This window comes from Loxodonta africana, chromosome X (genome assembly GCF_030014295.1).
Source record: "Loxodonta africana isolate mLoxAfr1 chromosome X, mLoxAfr1.hap2, whole genome shotgun sequence".
Taxonomy (NCBI): domain Eukaryota; kingdom Metazoa; phylum Chordata; class Mammalia; order Proboscidea; family Elephantidae; genus Loxodonta; species Loxodonta africana.
In genome coordinates, this window is record NC_087369.1 from 135,999,620 (window position 1) to 136,023,965 (window position 24,346).

Here is a 24,346-nt window from a genome sequence, read left to right on the forward strand (position 1 = left end):
CATCCTATTTTGGGTTTAATTTATATTCCCTCAATGCTAATGAAGATTGAAAACCTTTTATGTTTACTAGCCATTTTAATATTCTCTTTTGTGTTTACTCCAACATTTTCAAAGACATCACTGCCCCTTAATTTTTTGTTATTAGTTATTTTTTTTATTCCTTCTGTCTCTCTTTCTCTTTCTGTCACTGTCTTGTACGGTATTACTTTTTTTATTCTTTTCATGGAAAATTCACTTGTCTTTGTTTATCCTTAATATTGAGTTTTTAATGTATATTTCAATATTTTATGCTCTTATGTACCTTTATACCTTTACTTTCAGTTTATTTTGTTTTTCTTTTTTACTAACTACATTAGTTAGATTATTTGTATTTTATTTTCAGCATTTCCCCCTTTCTGATATATTAACATGTTTATAAATTTCTCTATAAGCAGAAATTATATTGTATCACTTTAATATGTCACATTATCATTTAGTTTATATCGTTTGAAATGTTCATTGTGATTTCTTCTTTGAACAATGGATTGCATAGAAATACATTTCTTATTTTTTAAACTCGCTTTATTGCTCACATTATGGTTTACTTTTATAAATGTTCTATGTAACTTGAAAAGAACTTGTATTCTAAAGTTTGGGGTGTCATTTTCTATATAATGTATCTATTTTAAACTTGTTAATTATGTTGTTAAAATCTTTTATATCCTTATTTATTTTTTGTTTGTCAGTTATGAAAGGCTATGTTAATTTCTCCCACTATGGTTCTTGATCGATCGTATTTTCCTGGTATGCCTATCAATTTTTTGTATATTTTAAAACAATAATATGATGTTTACGTAATTTTAGAATATTTGTGTCTTCCTGATGATTTATTTCAATATGAAGTATTGCTTCTATCTCTAGTAATGTTCTTTTGTTTTCTGTTTGATTTTTTTGGGGGGTGGGGTTTAAAGTATATTATCTCTAATATTGTTATAGCTGTATCAGCTTTCTTTTGGTTATTGTTACATGGTATCTTTTTATATCCTTTTATTTGCAGCCTTTCTGTATACTTGTATATTATGTGCATATCTTGCAAACAACGTATGGTAACATTTTATTTTTTAATTTATTCTGAAATTGAATTGTCTTTTAATTAATCGGAGTGTTTAGTTCGTCTATGTCTAATCTGGTAAACATCCTTCTGGTATTCTCTGCTTTCTGCCAGGATCCATCTGACATCAGCAATGATAACATTCTGTTGTGCGTAGGGTCGCTATGAGTTGGAACCGACTCAACGGCACCTAACAACAACAACAACATTTGTGATCTGGAGCCCCGGTGGTGCAGTGGTTACGAGCTCTGATGCTAACCAAACGGTCAGCAGTTTGAATCCACCAGCCACTCCTTGGAAACCACAGGGGGCAGTTCTACTTTGTGCTATAGGGTCGCTATGAGTTGGAATTGACTCAATGGCAACAGGTTTCGTTTTGGTTCTATATCTAATCTAATTACTTCTATATCTGTGTTTAATTCTACGATCTTATTTGTTTTATTTCTCCCACCTCTACCCTGTTCCCTTTTCTCTCCTTTCTTGTTTCCTTTTCTTGATTTTTTATTGTTCAATTTTTCTACTCTATTAGCTTGATATTTATACAGATTTTTACATTACTTTAGTAGTATCTTAGTGATTACAGTATCCCTCCTTAACTTATCAGAGAGTATTATTCCTCACTGCTATCAAGTCTATTCCAACTGCCCCACCGGATTTCCAAGATTGCCACACCTTTCTCCCTCGGAGTGGCTGGTGGCTTCAAGCTGCTGGCCTTTTGGTCAGCAGCTGAGCACTTTAACCACTGCACCACCAGGGCTCCTAGATTATTGTTTTTTTAGTACTTTTACTGTCATTTCAGATAATGCATGTTTCTTATAATACTTTATATCCAATTGCCTCCATCTCAAAACATTTATTATGTTATTGCCATACATTTTCAGCTTTTAATTTTAAACTCTTAGGAATTTACTCTTGTTGTTTTATGTAATCAATATTGGTTTAGAATTATCAGCATACTTATTCTTTTTCTAGTTCTTTATTTCTTCCTGCATCTATGAGCTTTTATCGGATACCGTTTTCCTTCTGTCTGAAGAAAGCATCAGTAAATACTTAAGTGTATGTATGTTGTTGATAAATTATCTCGCTTTTTGTTTGTCTGAAAGTGCTTTTATGTTCCTTCATTTTTGAAATTTCTCTTCACTGGCTATAGAATTCTAGTTTGGTGGTTATATACTTTCAGATTTTGGAACATATTTTTCCAAGTCTTTTGGCTGCTGGGTGTTTTTAATTCCATTGAGAAATCAGCTGATAGTGTTTATTTGAATGTTTGCTCTTCCTTTTTTCTCTTAATTTGGGCAAATTTTTCTCCTCATCTTTAGTTTTTATCAGTTTTAATATGATGCTTCTGAGTGTCAATTTCTTTGCATTTATATACTTTGTGTTTTGTAGGGATACTTAAATTGGTTCCTTGATGTCTTCCATCAATTTTTTTTTATGGTGCTTTAAGTGAAAGTTTATAATTCAAGTCAGTTTCTCATACAAAAACTTATACACACATTGTTATGTGACCCTAGTTGCTCTCCCTACGAAGTGACAGCACACTCCTCCTCACCACCCTGTATTCCCTGTGTCCATTCAGCCAGCTTCTTTCACCCTCTGCCTTCTCATCTCCCCTCCAGGCAGGAGATGCCCACATAGTCTCATGTGTCTACTTGAGCTAAGAAGTACATGCCTCACCAGTATCAATTTATGTCTTTATACTCCAGTCTTATCTTTGTCTGAAGAGTTGGCTTCCAGAATGGTTTTAGTTTTGGGCTAGCAGAAGGTCTGGGGACCATGTCCTCTGGGGTCCTTCTAGTCTCAGTCAGACCATTAAGTCTGGTCTTTTTACATGAATTTGAATTCTGCACCCAACTTTTCTCCTTCTCTACCAGGGATTCTCTGTTGTGTTCCCCGTCAGGGCAGTCATCGGTTGTAGCTGGGCACCATCTAGTTCTTCTGGTCTCAGGCTGATGGAGTCTCTGGTTTATGCAGCCCTTTCTGTCACTTGGGCTCATATTTTCCTTGTGTCTTTGGTGTTCTACATTCTCCTTTGGTCCAGGTGGATTGAGACCAATTGATGCATCTTAGATGGCTGCTTGCTAGCTTTTAAGACCCCAGACACCACTCACCAAAGTGGGATGCAGAACATTTTCTTAATAAACTTTATTATACCATTAATAAACTTTGTTATGCCAGTTGACTTAGATGTTCCCTGAAACCATGGTCCTCAGACCCCTGCCCCTGCTGCTGTGTCCCTCAAAGTGTTTGGTTGTATTCAGGAATGTTCCATCAATTTTAGAAAATTTTTTCCCATTATTTCTCTCTTTTTCTCACTAAATGTGTTTGAATGGATCTCAAAATTCTGTGAGAGATTTTTGGTCATTTCCACTTAAAAAGTACTGATATTAAATCTAGTGGCTTAAAAGTGCAATAAAACATGTTCATTAAATATCCCTTTCCTTGTGGAGATTCAATGAACCATTGATATGATCCAATTTCTTACTAGTAAACTTAAATGGCCACATGAGGTAAACAATTCTGAGACCATTCTTCTACCACTGATTAAGAATGAAGTGGCAGATGTTTTACATAATATTTACTTTTATCATTCTTTGTTTTCTGGGCAGACATGGTGATCTTGCCATCTCCAACAACCCTGTTGCCCACTAACTTGATGTCACCCACAACAAACATCTGTCTCATGTCATGAACAGCAAAACTAAAGGAAAATTATCAAAGAATCTCTAAACACTCATGGGCTAGTCAGGAGCCATTTCAACAATAAAGATATCATCAGATTTCAGAAATTTGAGGTCATTTTACACCCTGACAAAATGAAATAAGTCAAACATTAGGAGAAGTTTGACAAACCGTCACAGGAGCATAGCCAGCACTGATTTGGTCTGGATGATTTTTGATCACTGCCTGAACAGTGAAAACAGCTGTTTCCATTAGTGAATCATCTTTGTTGACACGAGCCGTGTTGCCATGCAAGCATCTTTGAGAGATCCATTCTTGACATTGTAGCACGTGTTTTCTTCCGGCAGAGCTTCAACTAAAGTCCCATGGTGTATTTTGATAGACTTTTCTTTAGTTGTGATGTTGCCTGGGGCAAAGATAACCATCATGCTTGGTCTGAGAATACCAGTTTCCACTTATACCATAGACAAAGTGCCAGTGACATGGATTTTGTAGACATCCTGGGGGGACAGACATTAAGGCTTGTCATTTGAATGAGTTGGTGGCAGGATGCAATTCAGAGCTTCAAGCAGCATAGTTCCACTGGCAGTGCCATCATTATGGGAAACTTTCCAGCCCTTGAAACAAAACATACTGGCACTTGGCTCCAGCATGTTGTCACCATTTCAACCAGATATTGGCTCAAACATTACCATGTCAAGATTGTAGCCAATTTTCTTAATGTAGATATTAATTTCTTTAACAATTTTCTTATATCTCTTCTTATGTTAGGGTGGCTTAGTAGAATCTGTTTTGTCTACACCAATGATAAGCTGTTTCATAGCCAGTGTGTGAGAATACGCTCACAGATCTGTTTTTATTGATACTAGCTTCAAATTCACCATCACCATCAGGAAAAATCAGTCAGCCTAAGATGTGCTTATAATCACGTGTTTTGGGGCACTGATGATGATCACATTATACTTCATGATCTCAAAATTTAACAGGGAGAAAGCATAGTGTTACCATGCTCATGTTCAGCTTTTTTTTTATCCAAGACCCAGGCGTACTTGAAGGAGCCCTCTCCCATCTCAGCAGCTTTGTCAAAATTTTCAGTGGTTCTCTTATGAATTCCACTACATTTTTAAATAAGATGGACACTGTTGGTTTCTTTTCCTTTCTCAAGACAGTTTTCATTTAGGAATGACTTTCATGAAACCTGGTTTCTGTTGGCAGACCAGTTGTAAAATTAATGCTAATCTTTCCTTTAAATACAACTGCTGATTCATTCTCTATCCTTTGCTTTTGAAACTCCAAGCAAACATATGCTAGACTTGTTCGTTGTACCTTTGCACCTCTCAGACTTTTTTCCTATATATCCTATTCTCTTATATTACTGTATTTTAGTCTGGATATTTATATCTGACCTATCATTAGGTTTACAAATTCTCTCTTCAATGGTACCCAACGAATTCTTCATTTCAGGTGTGTATTTTTCAATAACAGAATTACCATTTGATTCAATGTTATAATTTTTACATCTCTGTCAAAATTTTCAATCTTTTTTTTTTCTGGTGGTTATTTTAAGTATAGTTATTTTGAGGTATGTGTTTGTGTTTGATAACTCCACTTTATAGATCACATGTGCTTCTCTTTCAATTGTCTGTTGCAGAGCTTGTCAAACTATGGCCTGTGGGCTAAATCTTGTCTGCCACTTGTTTTTGTAAAGCTTTATTGGGAAGAGTCATGGTGTTTATTTACATATAGTTGCTTTTGCACTAAATGGCAAAATTGAGTAATTGTGACAGAGACCATGCGACCCACAGACTCCAAGGTATACATACTCGCTTACCCTTTACTACACAAGTTTGCTGATCTTTGGTCTGTTGTTTTTCCTGGTTTTTCAGTCATATTTTTCCCCTCACATTCCTGGATATATTTCATTGAGTGTACTAAAAAATTGTAGCGATAATATCAGGACTAGAAAGATGATATCTTCCTGCAAAGACGGTTTATTTTTGAGACATGCAATATTCTAGGGGAACTAGCAATCCTGAATCACTATAATCTAATCAGAAATTTAAATGATTTGAACTCTAACTTTAGTCCTTCTTCACATATTCCTTATATGGAATGCAACTGGTATAATTATAGTTGAACCTAATCCTAAACCAAACCTGTTGCCATGGAGTCAATTCCAACTCATAGTGACCTTACAGGACAGAGTAGAACTGTGCCATAGAGTTTCCAAGGAGTGGCTGGTGGACTCAAACTGCCGAACTTTTGGGTAGCAACCAAGCACTTAACCATTATGCTACCAGGGCTCCACTCGACCAAATCCTAGGATTTATAAATTCAGAATAAACAACCCCAAACCTTAATAATTTTCCAGGTTTTTTTTTTTCCCATTGGCAGGCTTTGAATTCCAATTTTTGTCCCCCTACTTCCATGCATCTGTCAAAGTTTGGCTTACTTCTGTTCATCTCAGACACCTATTTAGGGATAGTAAATGCCACTGGGGATAAGCAACGCCAAAACTGAGCTCACTTCTGTAAATTTCTTTCTTCTTCTGAATCTTTGTCCCATAATTTTTCTCCATGTTTTTAGCTCTTTGATACTTTTAGATATATATATTTTGTCTAAGTTTTCTAGTTGTTTTCAGGCAGGGAGTTGGTCTGAATTACCCAGTACAACACTGTTCAAGGTGAAAGTTGGGATTTACCATGTTTTTTAGCTATTCACCTCTTCTTTAGCAGCCATTGCTTCTATTAAGTGACACTATAAACAATGTTACAGTAAAATTTCTGGCATATGTAACATTACACAGTGCTGCTTTGCTAAATCAAAGATTGTTATTGCTTGTACCCTTTCAAAATTTCAGATTACTACAAATTTTCAATAAGCATCTTATCAACATTCACTTCTTTCTACTAGTTTATCTTTTTAAAAAATCAATTTTAAAAAGATTTTTGTATATTCCAAACATTTTTATCTGTCATGTGCATTCCAAATATTTTCCCGGATCTATAGTTTGTCTGTTGACTATATTTATGGCACCTTTTGCTATACAAGGAAACCCTGGTGACATAGGGGTTAAGTGCTATGGCTACTAACCAAAAGGTTGGCTGTTCAAATCCACCAGGCACTCCTTGGAAACTCTATGGGGCAGCTGTACTCTGTTCTACAGGGTCGCTATGAGTCAGAATTGACTTGATGGCAATGGGTTTTTTTGCTATACAAATTTTTAACTCCTATGTAGTCAAATGTGCCTATAAGTTTATTTTTTTAATTTCCTTACTTGGTTAAAAGCATCTCCCCTGCCTCTGAATTGAACATGAAATCTTATAGACTTATTTGAAAATATTTTAAAATATATATGTTTTTAGATTTGTCTTCAATCTATCTAGATTTGTTTTCACATATGATAGGACATGAAGGTCTAGTTTTATTTTCTTTCAGAGAGTTAGCTAGTGATGCTAGGTTAATTTATCTAAAAAAATATGTTTTTCCCATTGGATCGAAACACTATCTTGATCATTATTAAGTTATCATACACTTAACTATTTTGGGATTCTCTTTTCTGTTCCTACACTTATTTTATATTGAATTGGTTACAGTGACTTTATAATATGTTCTCCGTTTTACTATGCTTTCAATTCACCCCTGCTCTCACCTCTGTCCTATGTCCAGCATTTTCTAATTTATATAATTTTGGGCTATTTAAGAGATTTATTTTACACAAATACTTCAAGATACTTCTATCCAATTCCTTTATAAAGCTTGCTGTAGTGTAATTACGTTAGATTTAAAATTGTTTTGAGGAAATTGGAATTTTCTATATATATTATGTTTTCCCATCCCAATAAAAAAAAAATAGCATAGCATAATTTTCCATTTTGTAATGTAAACTTATACTTTTCATGATATATATATATATTCTATACCTATGTTGTTATAGGTTTAACAAGATATTTTATAAATTCTGGAACTGTTGTAAATGGAAAATTCTTCCTTTTTTCCATTTTAGCACTTGTTCTTAGACTAGTTAAACCTCTAGATAATTTTATGTTTGTCTTGTATCCAGACACCTTAAAAAAGTCTCTTTTTGAACCTGGTAGTGTTTTTAAAACAGTTTCAGATTTGCTAGGCCTACAATCATATCAATAACAAAAGGTAATTTCATCCCTTGTTTTCCAAAATATATAGTTATTTCATTTCCTTGTCTTAATGCAAATTAATAAAATAATGAGTAATACCTAGCTGATACCCTGTCCAGTTCCTGAATTTACTGTAATTGAAATGCATTTATTTCTTTCCTGTTTATGATATTTATAGCTAGTTTTTAGTCAATTATCCTTATCAAATTTAAGGGAGGTCCTTTTATTCCTATATAATTACAGTCTTAATTAGGAATGGCTTCTGTAACTTAACAAATTATTCTTTAATATCTATTAAAATCATAAAATCTCTTCTTAAATTGTTAATGTTAGAGAATATATTGATAAATTTTCTCATATCGAACCACCCTTGCATTCTTGGAGTAAATTTTATTTTTTCATAATGTATTATTCTATTGACAATCTCCTGGACTCTATTTGTTGGTATTTTATTTGGAACTTTGAATTTATCTTAATAAATGTGATTGATCTCTAATCTCTTTTTTGCCATGTCTATATCAGAATTTTGCTATTAACACTATAATGTCCTGTGAAATGAATTAGGGAACTATCAATCTTTTTATGGCTATTCACCTTTTCCTATATGTTAATGAATTTTTTTATAATTCCTTATTTCCAAGTTCTAGCTTGTGGAGTACCTCACAGCTGTCCCCACATTTCTACACCTCTTAATTATAATGTCAGAATACTAGACTATTATTCTTTTCGCTAAGATAAAGATTGTTTTATCATTTAATAGAAATAAAGCTCTTTTATATTTCCTTTGTGCAAGAGAGCTGAAAATTGATAGTGTCTTTTATTCAAACTTTGACATCTCTTTCAGTACTTCTGAATATACCTGTGTTTCCTAGAACTAATGAGGAACATGTAGCCTTTGAGTGAATGAATGAATGAAGGTATATTTTAAAATATATTATGAGATACTATGCCCAATTTTTGCCTCTGAAAATAAGATTTAATCCCACCAAACTATACAGTGACCTCATCCATGGAAAATGTGCTCTAGCTTCTTTGCTATGCAACTGCTTCTAGGCTTTTCACATATCCCTTATCTGAAATGTACCTAGAATACAATGGCTCTGTGGCAGCAGCAGAGGCAGTTGTGACACTCCGTGGACCATGCTTTCAAAGGCAAAAATAATCAAGCTAACTCACTCAAGCAACCCATTTGGGCATAGCAAAACAAAACAAAGCAAGAAGCTAGGATACAGTAAGCAAACATAAAATAAACTAATACAATAACTTATAGATGGCTCAGAGATGACAACCAATATCAAATCACATAAAGAAGCAGACCATGATCACTTCAACAAGCTCTCAAAACAAAGAATCAAGGGATCTTCTGAATGAAGGTGACTTCCTGTAATTACTGGATGCAGAATACAAGAGATTAATATACAGAACTCTTCGAGACATCAGGAATGAGATCAGGCAATGCGCAGAACAATCCAAGGAACACACTGATAAAGCAGTTGAAGAAATTAAAAACGTTATTCAAAAACATAATGAAAAATTTAATAAGACAGCAATCAGAAATTCAGAAGATTAACAATAAAATTACACAATTAGACAATTCAATAGAAAGTCAGAGGAGCAGAACTGATCAAGTGGAAGGCAGAATTGGTGAGACTGAAGAAAAAGCACTTGACACAAATATATTTGAAGAAAAATCAGATAAAAGAATTTTATAAAAGGAAGAAACCCTAAGAATCATGTGAGGCTCTATTAAGAGAAATAACCTATGAGAGATTGGAGTACCAGAACAGGTAAAAATAACAGAAAATACAGAGAGAAATGTTGAAGATTTGTTGGCACAAAACTTCCCTGATATCATGAAAGATGAGAAGGTATCTATCCAAGATGCTTTTTGAACTCCAGATAAGGTAGATCTGAAAAGAAAGTCACCAAGACATATTATAATCAAACTTGCCAAGACCAAAGATAAAGACAGAATTTTAAGAGCAGCTAAGGATAAATGAAAAGTCACCTACAAAGAAGAGTGAGTAAGAATAAGCTCAGACTACTCGGCAGAAATAAAGCAATAAAGGAAAAAATTGCCAACCAAGAATCACATATCCATCAAAACTGCCTCTCAAATATGAAGGTGAAATTAGGACATTTCCAGATAAACAGAAGTTTAGGGAATTCATAAAAACCAAACAAAAAAAACTATAAGAAATACTAAAGGGAGTTCTTTGGATAGAAAATCAATAATATCAGGTATCAACCCAAGACTAGAACACTGGAAAGACCAATAAGATGTCAACCCAGGTAGGGAGATCACAAAAATAAATCAAGGTTAAAAAAAAGGCTCAAAACAGGGAAATGATATTATGTAAAAGAAGACAACATTAAAACAATAAAGAGGGACTAAGAAATGTAGTCTTAGATCTTTCATATGGAGTGGAAGACAAGGCAATATAATGAAATAAAAGTTAGGTTTAAACTTAGAATAATAGGGGTAAATATTAAAGTAACCACAAAGGAGACTAACAATCCTACTCAACAAAATAAAATACAAGAAAAAAAATAGAGACTCGGCAGAAATAAAATCAACAACGAATAAGAGGAAAAGACAATACATAAAGATTAACTACTCAGCACAAAAAATTAAGTGGGAAAAAGAAACTGCCAACAACAAACAAAAAGAGACGTCAAAATGACAAAACAAAACTCATACCTATTCATTATTACGCTGAATGTAAATGGACTAAATGCACCAATAGAGACAGAGAATGGCAGAATAGATAAAAAAAAAAATACAATTGGTCTATATGCTGCCTATAAGAGACACATCTTAGACTTAGAGACACAAAAAAACTAAAACCCAAAAGATGGAAAAAAATATACCAGGCAAATAAAAAGAGCAGGAGTGACAATATTAATTTCTGACAAAATGGACTTTAAAGTTAAATCCACCACAAAGGATAAGGAAGGACACTATATAATGATTAAATGGAGAATATACCAGGAGGATATAACCATATTAAATATTTATGGATCCAGTGAGAGGGCTGCAAGATACATGAAACAAACTCTATCAGTATTGAAAAGTGAGATAGACAGCTCCACAATAATAGTAGGAGACTTCTACACACCACTTTCAGAGAAGGAAGAACATCCAGAAAGCAGCTCACTAAAGAAGCAGATCTAAATGCCACAGTCAACCAAATTGACCTCATAGACATATACAGAACACTCCACCCAACAGCAGCTAAGTATACTTTCCTTTCTAGTGCACATGGAACAGTCTCTAGAATAAACCATATATCAGGTAATAAAGCAAGCCTCAGCAGAATCCAAAACATTCAAATATTACAAAGCATCTTCTCTGACCATAAGGCTGTAAAAGTAGAAATCAACAACAGAAAAAGCAGGGAAAAGAAATCAAACACTTGGAAACTGAACAATACCCTGCTCAAAAACAACTGGGTTATAGAAGACATTAAGGATGGAATAAAGAAATTCATAGAATCCAATGAGAATGAAAATACTTCCTATCAGAACCTTTGGGACACAACAAAAGCAATGCTCAGAGGTCAATTTATATCAATAAATGCACACACTGAAAAAGAAGAAAGGGCCAAAATCAGAGAATTATCCCTACAACTTGAACAAATAGAAAGAGAGCAACAAAAGACACTCTCAAGCACCAGAAGAAGGCAAATAATAAAAATTAGACCAGAATTAAATAAAATAGTAAATAGAAAAACAATCGAAAGAGTTAACAAGACCAAAAGCTGGTTCCTTGAAAAAATTAACAATATTGATAAGCTACTGGCCAAAGTGACAAAAGAAAAACAGGAGAGAAAGCAAATAACCCAAATAAGATATGAAATGGGCAATATTACAATAGACCCAACTGAAAATAAAAGAATCATATCAGATTACTACAAAAAATTGTGCTCTAACAAATTTGAAACCCTAAAAGAAAAGATGAATTCCTAGAAACACACTACCTACCTAAACTAACACAAACAGAGGTAAAAAAGAAAAACAGAGGTAGATCAACTAAATAAATCCAATAACAAAAGAAGAGATTGAAAAGGTACTCAAAAACCTCACAACAACAACAAAAAAAAAGTCGTGGCCCAGACACCTTCACTGGAGAGTTCTATCAATCTTTCAGAGAAGAGTTAACACCACTGCTACTAAAGGTATTTCAGAGCATAGAAAAGGACGGAATACTCCCAATCTCATTCTATGAAGCCACCATATCCCTGATACCAAAACCAGGTAAAGACAGCACAAAAAAAAAGAAAATTACAGACCTATATCCCTCATAAACTTAGATGCAAAAATCCTCAACAAAATTCTAGCCAAATAATCACCATGACCAAGTGGGATTCATACCAGGTATGCAGGGATGGTTCAACATTAGAAAGACAATTAATGTAATCCATCACATAAATAAAACAAAAGTCAAGAACCACATGATCTTATCAATTGATGCAGAAAAGGCATTTGACAAAGTTCAACACTCATTCATGATAAAAATTTTAAGCAAGATAGGAATAGAAGAAAAATTTCTCAACATAATAAAGTGCATTTATACAAAGCCAACAGCCAACATCACCCTAAATGGAGAGAACCTGAAAGCATTCCTCTAGAGATCGAGATCCAGACAAGGATGCCCTTTATCACCGCTCTTATTCAACATTGTGTTGAGGTCCTAGCCAGAGCAATTAGGCTAGATAAAGAAATAAAGAGCATCCAGATAGGCAAGAAAGAAGTAAAAGTATCTCTATTTGTAGGTGTCATGATCTTATACACAGAAAACCCTCAGGAATCCTCCAGAAAACTACTGAAACTAATATAAGAGGCCAGCAGAGTATCAGGATACAAGATAAACATACAAAAATCAGTTGGATTCCTCTACACCAACAAAAAGAACACAAGAGGAAATCACCAAATGAATACCATTTACAGTAGACCTGAAGAAGATAAAATACTTAGGAAAAAATCTTACCAGAGACGTAAAAGATCTATACAAAGAAAACTGCAAGAAACCAAAAGAGACCTACATAAGTGGGAAAACATACCTTGTTCAAGGATAGGAAGACTTAACATTTTAAAATGTCTCTTCTACCAAAAGGCATCTATAGATACAATGCAATTCTGGTGTAAATTCCAATGACATTTTTAAATGAGATGGAGAAACAAATCACCAACTTCATATGGAAGGCAAAAAGGCCCCAGAAAAATAAAGCATTACTGAAAAAGAAGAATGAAATGGGAAGCCTCACTCTACCTGATTTCAGAACCTATTATACTGCCACAATAGTCAAAATACCTTGGTACTGGTACAACAACAGATACATAGACCAAAGGATCAGAATTGAGAATCCAAACATAAATGCATCCACATATGAGCAACTGATATTTGACAAAGACTCAAAGTCAGTTAAATGGGAAAAAGATAGTGTTTTTAACAAATGGTGCTGGCATAACTGGATATCCATTTGCAAAAAAATGAAACAAAAGTCATACCTCACACCATGCACAAAAACTAACTCCAAATGGATCAAAGACCTAAATATAAAATATAAAATGATAAAGATCATGGAAAAAAATAGGGACAACGTTAGGAGCCCTACTACATGGCATGAACAGTATAAAAAACATTACTAACAATGCAGAGGAGAAACTAGATAACTGGGAGCTCCTAAAAATCAAACACTTATACTCATCCAAGGACTTCACCAAAGGAGTAAAAAGATTACCTACAGACTGGGAAAATGTTTTTAGCTATGACATTTCCGATCAGCACCTGATGTCTAAAATCTACATGATACTGCAAAAACTCAACAACGAAAGAACAAAAAACCCAATTTAAAAAATGGGCAAAGTATACGAACAGGCACTTCACTAAGGAAGACATTCAGATAGCTAACAGACACATGAGGAAATGCTCACGATCATTAGCCATTAGAGAAATGCAAATCAAAACTACAATGAGATTCCACCTCCATCGAACAAGGCTAACATTAATCAAAAAAACACAAAATAATAAATGTTGGAGAGTAGTGTGGAGAGACTGGAACACTTATACACTTCTGGCAGGAATGTAAAATGGTACAACCACTTTGGAAATCAATTTGACATTTCTTTAAAAAGCTAGAAATAGAACTACCATACGATCCAGCAATCCCACTCCTTGGAATATATCCTAAAGAAATAAGAGCCTTTACACGAACAGATATATGCACATCCATGTTCACTGCAGTACTGTTTACAATAGCAAAAAGATGGAAGTAACCAAGGTGCCCATCAATGGATGAATGGATAAATAAATTATGGTATATTCACACAATGGATTACTACCCATTGATAAAGAACAATGATGAATCCGTGAAACATTTCATAACATGGATGGATCTGGAAGGCATTATGCTGAATGAAATTAGTCACTTGCAAAAGGCAAATATTGTATGAGACCACTATTATAAGAACTCGAGAAAATAGTTTAAACAGAGAAGAAAATATTCTTTGATGGTTGCTAGAGTGCGGAGAGAGGGAGGGAGGGAGAGGGGATTTCACTAATTAGTAGATAAGAACTATTTTAGGTGAAGGGAAAGACAATGCACAACACAGGAGAGGTCAGCACAACTGAACCAAACCAAAAGCAAAAAAGTTTCCTGAATAAATTAAATGCTTCAAAGGCCATCATAGCAGGGGTGGGGTTTGGGGGACCATGGTTTCAGGGGACATCTAAGTCAATTGGCACAAGAAAATCTATTAAGAAAACATTCTGCATCCCAGTTCAGAGAGTGGCGTCTGGAGTCTTAAATGCATCAGTGGGCCTCAACCCACCTGGAGCAAAGGAGAATGAAGAACACCAAAGACACAGGGTAATTACAAGCCCAAAAGACAGAAAGGGCCACATAAACCAGAGACTATAAAAGCCTGAGACCAGAAGAACTAGATGGTGCCCGGCTACAACCGATGACTGCCCTGACATGGAACAAAACAGAGAACCCCTGAGGGAGCAGGAGAGCAGTAGAATGCAGACCTCAAATTCCCATAAAAAGACCAGAATTAATGGTCTGACTGAGACTAGAAGGACCCCGGTGGTCGTGGTCCCCAGATCGTCTGTTAGCCCAAGACAGGAACCATTCCCAAAACCAACTCTTCAGACAGGGATTGGACTGGACAATGGGATAAAAAATGATACTGGTGAAGAGTGAGCTTCTTGTATCAAGTAGACACATGATACTATGTGGTCATCTCCTGTCTGGAGGGGAGATGAGAGGGCAGAGGGGGTCAGAAGCTGGCTGAATGGACACAAAAAGAGAGAATGGAGGGAAGGAATGTGCTGTCTCATTAGAGGGAGAGCAACTGGGAGTATATAGCAAGGTGTATATAAATTGTTGTATGAGAAACTGACTTGATTTGTAAACTTTCACTTAACGCACAATAAAAAATAAAGGCAATGCTAACAGACACACAAGAAGAGTTTTATATAATAATAAATGTGTCAAAATAATAATGATTATAAATATATATGCACCTAACATCAGAGCACCAAAATATATGGAGTAAACAGTGACAGAATCGAACAGAGAAACAGACAGTTCTATAATAATGGTTGTTGTTATGTTGTGTTGTTAGGTGCCGTCGAGTCGGTTTTGATTCATGGTGTCCTATGTACCACAGAATGAAACACTGCCAGGTCCTGCACCATCCTCATAATCATTTTTATGCTTGGCACCATTGTTGAAGCCGCTGTGTCAATGCATCTCATTGAGTGTCCTCCTCTTTTTCACTAACCCTCTATTTTACCAAGCCTGATGTCTTTCTCCAGGAACTCATCCCTCTTGTGAACATGTCCAAAGTGTGTAAGACGAAATCTCGCAGTCCATGCTTCTAATGAGCATTATAACTGTACTTCTTGCAAGACAGATTTGTTCTTTCTTCTGGCAGTCCATGGTATATTCAATATTCTCCATCAACACCAAAATTCAAAGGCATCAATTCTTCTTCAGCCTTCCTTATTCATTGTCCAGCTTTCAAATGCATATAAAAAAAAAAGGCAACTGAAAATACCATGGCTTGGGTCAGGGACACCTTAGTCCTAAAGGTTAAATCTTTGCTTTTTAACACTTTACAGAGGTCTTTTGCAGCAGATTTGCCCAATGCAATGCATCCTTTGATTTCTTGACTGCTGCTTCTGTGGTCATTGATTGTGGATCCAGGTAAAATGAAATCCCTGACAACTTGAGTCTTTTCTCTGTTTATCATGTTGTGGCTTATTGGTCCAGTTGTGAGGATTTTTGTTTTCTTTATGTTGAGGTGTAATCCATACTGAAGGCTGTGGTCTTTGATCTTCATCAGTAAGTGCTTCAAGTTTTCACTTTCAGCAAGCAAGGTTGTGTCATCTGCGTATCGCAGATTGTTAATTAATCTTCCTCCAAGTCTGATGCCCCATTCTTTTTCATATAGTCCACCTTCTCAGATTATTCGCTCAGCATACAAATTGAATAAGTATGGTGAAAGGATACAACCCTGACACACACCTTTCCTGACTTTAAACCATACAGTACCCCCTTGTCCTGTTAGAATGACTGCCTCTTGTTCTATGTACAGCTTCCTCATGAGCACAATTAAGTGTTCTGGAATTCCCATTCTTTGCAATGTTATCCGTAATTTGTTGTGATCCACACAGTTGAATGCCTTTGTATAAAATGCAGGTAAACATCTTTCTAGTATTCTCTCCTTTCAGCCATGATCCATCTGACATCAGCAATGATACCCCCTCTTCCATGTCCTCTTCTGAATTCGGCTTGAATTTCTGGCAATTCCCTGTTGATGCACTGCTGCAGCCACTTTTGAATGATTTTCAGCAAAGTTTTACTTGCCTGTGATATTAATGATATTGTTCAATAATTTTGTATTGGGTTGGATCACCTTTCTTGAGAATGGGCATAAATATAGATCTCTTCCAGTCGGTTGGCCAGGTAGCTGTCTTCCAAATTTCTTGGCAAAGACAAGTGAGCACTTTCAGCGTTGCATCCATTTGTTGAAACATCTCAGTTGGTGCACTGTGAATTTCTGGAGCCTTGTTTTTGCTGGTGCCTTCAGTGCAGCTAGGACTGCTTCTTTCAGTATGATTGATTCTTGATTATATGCTATCCCCTGAAATGGTTGAAGATGTACAAATTCTTTTTGGCACAGTGACTCCATGTATTCCATCCATCTTCTTTTGTTATTTCCTGCATCATTCAGTATTTTCCCTGTGGAATCCTTCAATATTGCAACTAGAAGCTTGATTTTCTTCTTCAGTTCTTTGAGCTTGAGTAATGTCGAACATGTTCTTCCCTTTTGGTTTTCTATCTCCAGATCTTTGCACATTTCATTATAATACTTTACTTTGTCTTCTCGGGCCACCCTTTGAAATCTTGTTTAGCTATTTTACTTCATCATTTCTTCCTTTCGCTTACCCACTCTATGTTCAAGAGCAACTTTCAGAGTCTCTTCTGACATTCACTTTGGTCTTTCCTTTTTTTCCTGTCTTTTTAATGACCTCTTGCTTTCTTCTTGTATCATTTTCTTGATGTCATTCCACAACTCTTCTGGTCTTCAGTCATTAGTGTTCATTGTGTCAAATCTATTCTTGAGATAGTCTCTAAATTAAGGTGGGATATGCTCAAGATTGTATTTTGACTCTCATGGAAGTGTTATAATTTTCTTTGACTTCAACTTGAACTTGAACAATTGATGATCTGTTCCTCACTCAGCCCCTGGCCTTGTTCTAACTATTGATATTGAGCTTTTCCATCATCTCTTTCCACAGATACAGTCTGTTTGATTCCTGTGTATTCCATCCACTGAGGTCCTCGTATATAGTCACCATTTTACTTTGTTGAAAATATGTATTTGCAATGAAGAAGTTGTTGGTTTTGCAAAATTTTATTATGTGATCTCCAGCTTCATTTCTCCCACCAAGGCCATGCATTCCAACTACCAACCCTTCTTCTTTGTTTTCAACTCTTGCATTCCAATTGCCAGTATTTGTCTACGCATCTTGATTGTATGTTTGATCAATTTCAGGCTACAGAAGCTGGTAAAAATCTTCACTTTCTTCATCTTTAGCATTAGTGATTGGTGGGTAAATTTGAATAATAGTCGTATTAACGGGCCTTCCTTGTAGGTGTATGAATATTATCCTATCACTGACAGTGTTGCACTTCAGGATACATCTTGAAATGTCCTTCTTGGCAATGAATGTGATGCCATTCCTCTTCAATATATCATTTCCTGTATAGTAGACCATGTGATTGTCCAATTCAAACAGTCTATTTCAGATCACTAATTCCTAGGATATCAATGTCTATGTGCTACATTTCATTTTTTACAATTTCCAATATTCCTAGATTCATACTTCATACTTCCCATGTTCCTATTATTAAAGGATTTTGCAGCTGTTCCCTCTCATTTTGAGTCATGCCACATCAGCAAATGAAGGCTCCAAAAGCTTGACTCCACCCACATCTTTAAGGTAGACTCCAATTTGAGGAGGTACCTCTTCCCCAGTCTTCTTCTGAGTGCCTTCCAACCTGAGGGGTTCATCTTCTGGCAGTATATCAGATAATCTTCCGCTGCTATTCATAAGGTTTTCACCAGCCAATTTTTTCAGAAGTAGATCTCCAGGTCCTTCTTCCTAGTCTGTTTTAGTCTGGAAACTCCACTGATAATAATGGTTGGAGACTTCAATACACAAGTTTTAGTAATGGATAGAATATTTAGACAGAAGGTTAATAGGGAAATAGAGCATTTGAACAACACTATGTTTTGATAGTGTTAAAAAGCAAAGATGTCACTTTGAGGACTAAGGTGCTCCTGAACCAAGCCATGGTATTTTCAATTGCCTTTTATGTGTGCAAAAGCTGGACAATGAATGAATAAGGAAGGCTGAAGAAGAATTGATGCCTTTGAATTACAGTGCTGGCAAAGAATATTGAATATACCATGGACTGCCAGAAGAAGGAAAAAAAATTGTCTTGGAAGAAGTACAGCCAGAATGCTCGTAGAAGTGAGCATGGTGAGACTTAATCTCACATACTTTGGATATGTTATCGGGAGAGACCTGTCTCTGAAGAAGGACATCATACTTGTAAAGTAGAGGGTCAGCAAGAAAGAAGAAGACCCTCAATGAGATGGATTGACACAGGTGCAACAATGGGCTCAAATATAACAATGATTGTGGAGATGGTGCAGGACAAGGCAGTGTTTCATTCTGTTGTACACAGGGTCGCTATAAGTCAGAACCAACTCAACAGCGCCTAGCAACAACAACAACATAAACCAATAAGACCTAACAGATATATATAGATTGCATCACCCAACAACAACACCATATACATTCTTCATTGCACATGGGTCATTCTCCAGAATACACTATATGCTAGGTCACAAAACAATTCTCAATAAATTTTAAAAGATTGAAATCATATATAGGACCTTCCTGACCACAATGAAATGAAACTAGATATCAATAACAGAAGAAACGTTAAAATTATGGAAATAAGTGGAAATGAAACAACACAGTATTAAGCAACCAATGGGTCAAAGAAGAAATCAACAGGGAGGTAAAAAAAATACTTAGTAACGAATGAAAATGAAATCACAACATACAAAAACTTACGACATGCAGCAAAGTCAGTGCTCAGAGGGAAATTTATAGCAGTAAATGCCTACATCACAACAGAGATAAGTGAAATGGAGATTAGAAAAACAATAGAGAGAATCAACAAAAAGAAGTTGTTTTTTTAAAAGATCAATAAGATTAATTGGTAGCAGTGACAAAGCTAGACTGACAAAAAAAATTGAAGAAGTTGCAAATAACTAAGATGAGAAATGAAATTATATAACATAGAAAAAAATCCAAGAAACATAGACCTAACCTGAAACTAGAAAAAACAGAAAATCTCAACAGACACATAAAAAGAGAGTGAATCAATAATCAAAAACTTCCCAAGAAAATAAAGTCACAGACTAGACAGCTTCACTCAGGATTTCAACCAAACATTTAAAGAATTGACACGAATTCTTCTTAAAGCCTTGTAAAATTAAATGGAAGAGGAGGGAACACTTCCTGACTTAATCTAAGAGGCAGCATTACCATGATACCAAAGCTAGATGAAGACACTGCAAGAAATCTACAGACCAACAGCCCTTGTGAATATATAAGTAAAAAAAAAATTCTCAACAAAATAGTAGGAAATTTAATCCAACAGCATATTAAAACAACATATACTATGGCCAAGTATATTTATCCCAGGAATGCAAGATTTGTTCAATGTAGAAATCAACCAATGTAATACACCACATTAAGAGAATGAAAGAAAATAACCACGTGCTCATCTCAGGCTGAATTTGATAAAATCTAACACCATTTCATGACAAAGACACTAAGCAAGCTAGGGATATAGGCGAAATTCCTCAACATAATAAAGGGCATTTATGAAAAATTCACAGCTAACATACTCAATGGAGAAATACCAAAATCTTTCTCCCTAAGATCAGGAACAAGAAAAGGTTGCCCATTTCCACCACTGTTATTCATTATTGTACTTGAAGTTCTAGCCAGAGAAATTAAATGAGAATTAAAGGTTACCAAATTGGACAGAAAGAAGTAAAATTATCTCTATTCCCACATAACATGTTCTTATATATAGAAAATCCCAAAGAATTCACAAGAAAGCTAGTAGAATTAATAAATGAATTCAGCCAAGTTGAAGGGTACAAGCTCAACATACAAAAATCAGTTGTGTTTCTATACACCAGCAGTGAACAATCTGAAAAGGAAGTTTAAAAAGCAATTCCATTTAAAATAGCATCTAAAAGAATAAAATATCTAGGAACAAATTTAACCAAGAAGGTGAAAGACTTGTGCAGTGAAAAATATATTAAACATTGCGGAAAGAAATTAAAGAGCTAAATAAATGGAAAGACATCCCATATTAATGATTGGAAGATGAGATGTAATATTGTTAATATGTCAATACTACCCAAAGCAATCTAGACTCAACAAAATCCCTATCAAAATTTCAAGAGCCTTTTTCACAAAAGTGGAAAAACCAATCATATAGAAATGCAATGGGCTCCGAATACCTAAGACAATCTTGAAAAAGAACAAAGTTGCAAGACTCATTCTTTCCAATTTCAAAACTTACTAAAAACTACAGTAATCAAAACAGTCTGATATTAGAATAAGGATAGGTGTATAGACCAATGGAATAGAATTGAGAGTCAAGAAATAAACCTATATATCTACAATTGATTTTCAATAAGACTGCCAAGTCCATTCAATGAGAAAAGAATAGTGTCTTCAAGAAATGTTAATGGGGCAACAGATTTCCACTTGGAAAAGAATGAACTTGGTCCCCTACCTCACACCATATAGAAAAATTAACTCAGTGTGAATCAACAACCTAAATATAAAAGCTAAAACCGTAAAACTCTTAGAAGAAAACAGAGGGATAAATCTTTATGAGCTTGGATATGGCAATGGATTCTTAGATTTGACACCAAAAGCAGACAAAAAAGAAAAATATGAACATTAGCACAATTAAACATTTTGTGCATTAAAAAACACTATCAAGAAAGTGAAAAGACAACCTATAGAATGGGGGAAATTGTTTGGTAAGCACACATCTGATAAGGGTTTAATATCCAGAATATATAAAGAACTCTTACAACTCAACCTCAAAACAACAAGCAACGCAGTTTGCAAATGGACAAAGGACTTGAATTGACACGTTCCCAAAGAAAATACACAAATGGCCAAGAAGCACCTGAAAAGATGCTTAACATCATTTGTCACTTAGGAAATTCAAATTAAAATCACAATGAGATACTACCTAACACTCACTAAGATGGCTCTTAAAAAAAAAAAAAACAGAAAATAACAAGTGTTGTAGTGGACGTGGAGAGATTGGAACTCTCGCACATCACTGGTGGGAATGTAAAATGGTTTAACCACTATGGAAAACTGTTTGGCCTTTTGTCAAAAAATTAAACATGGAATTACTATATAATGCAGCAATTTACTCCTATATATTTTTTTTATATACCTCTGAAGGAGCCCTGGTTGTGCAATGGTTAAGCACTTGGCTGCTAACCAGAAGGTCAGCGGTGTCAACCCACCAGTTGCTCTGTAGAAGAAAAATGTGGCAGTCTGTTCTCCTAAAGATTTACAGCCTTGGAAACACTATGGGGCAGTTCTACTCTGTCCTATAGGGTTACTGTAAGTTGAAATTGACTCAACAGCGGTGGGATATACCCTTAAACTTGAAAACAGGTATTCAGATAGAAAAGTGTACGTGAGTGTTCATAGCAGCATTTTTCAAAATACTCAAAAGGTATAAACAGCCCAAAGTCCATTAACTGATGAATGGATAAACAAAATGTGTTATAGCCATACAATGGCATATTCTTCAGCCATGAAAAGAAATGAAGTACTGATTCATGCTACAACATGGATGAATCTTAAAAATTTGCTAAGTGTAGGAATCCAGACACAAATGTCACATATTGTATGACTCCATTTATGTAAAATATGCAAATCCATAAGACAGAAAGCAAGCTAGTAGTTACCAGGAGCTGGGAGGATGAGAGAATGGGTATGCTTAACAGGCATGTGGTTTTCTTATGGGGTAAGAAAAATATTTTGAAACTAGAGATAGGTGATGACTGCACAATATTGTGAATGTACTAAATGCAACTGAATCGTACACTTTAGAATGGATAATTCTATGTTCTGTGAATTTTACCTCAATAAAAAATAATGCATATAATACTGAAAGCATCATTGTTATCATCAACATCATTATTATGGAAAATAATTTCTTTCAATTTCACTTTCTTCCAAAGGTTTTCATTATGAGAGGAAAAAATTAGACTAAAATTTAAAATTATAATGTATATAATTTGCATAATGTTTTCTTGTCTTCTTTCTGTTCTCTTGCAGATTATGTCTGGCCCCTGCCAAGATATTTGTGCCCCGTCTGGATTGCTTTAGATGTTTTATTTTCAACAGCGTCCATCATGCACCTCTGCGCTATATCGCTGGATCGGTATGTAGCAATACGTAATCCTATTGAGCATAGCCGTTTCAATTCGCGGACTAAGGCCATCATGAAGATTGCTATAGTTTGGGCAATTTCAATAGGTAATTAATAACTTTCTTGGCCATTAGAATTGCAGCGGCTATGCTCAATACTTCCGGATTATGTACTGTGAACAACGTACAGACGTCGACTGGTAACATTTGCGTTTAATCGGGATTGTTTTCCTAGCTAATAATTATTCTTAACCTATTTATCTGATATTTAGGTTAACAATAATGAAAGGAATGTAAAGTATATGACAATATAAATTTAAAGTTTTTATTTATACCGCTAATCATTTTGTGCATCAATATGCCAATGAATTCTGCAACACAGACACATAAAACCTTTGAGATACTTAAAACAGTTTGAAAATGAAAATGATATATTGTAAAGTCTAAATTAAAAAAAATAACATTCATATCATTGAAAAAGATACATTTGTCCTGGAATATCAATTTTAATAGTTCTGTTCTAATTCCATATCCTCTTCAGTGGAAAATTTAATATTATAATCTGAATATTTATGAAGTAAATGTGTCTAAGTTTGTGCTATTAATCAAATTAAAATACACTATTTCCTCTGTTTTAAATGTCTTCTTGGACTCTGGTTATACAAAAAGTCAAAGCAGCTATTGAGAAATAACTTTATTTCTTATAGGATTTGAGATATTCATAATTGTCTTAACAATATGAACATTACAGCAAAAAAAATCAACTGGACTTTAAGGGTTTTTACAATCTATTTTGTTCCTCTTTCATTTGGAGATTATATTGTGTCTTATTAAGCGATTTCCCTTTAAACATATGTTTCTGTAAAAGATTCAGGTAAAATGAATAAGATCAAGAATTTCATATATTCTTCAATGATAACATCTAAAGATTTGGACTCTGCATTTATTGGTCAAATAAATTTAAGTCTTAAGATTTTTGTATTGTAGCTGAATATATATATATATATATCCATAGAGGAGTACCTGCTTTTATGGTCCTTACAAAGGAAATACACAGATAAATTAGAATATTAGGGTCATCTACTTCCAGTAATGGCAGACTGAATAATTTTTAATGACCCTGGTGCTAAAGACAACTAAAAATATGAAACAAATATTAAAAGCATTGCCAAGTTATTAAGATAGTGAGGAACTATTGGACCAAGATCCAGAAAAAGACAAAAACCCAGAAAAACGACCATGACTTTTGGGTCACTTTACCAATGACACATTTGCAAAGCTGAAGATGTGGCTGAAAGGTTGAGAAGCTAATTTCACAGCCTCACAAAGCAAGAGAGGGACAAACCAGGAATA

General features: G+C 34.8%; 1 protein-coding gene across 1 annotated transcript in view; it reads left to right on the forward strand.

Moving 5' to 3' along the window:
* The window catches only part of HTR2C (5-hydroxytryptamine receptor 2C), a 149,533-nt gene that overhangs the window by 69,005 nt on the left and 56,182 nt on the right, over positions 1-24,346 (forward strand). Inside the window, exon 3 of the mRNA XM_003414794.4 lies at positions 22,901-23,101. Within this exon, the coding sequence (XP_003414842.1) occupies positions 22,901-23,101 (201 nt within the window). The remainder of the gene's footprint in view (positions 1-22,900; positions 23,102-24,346) is intronic.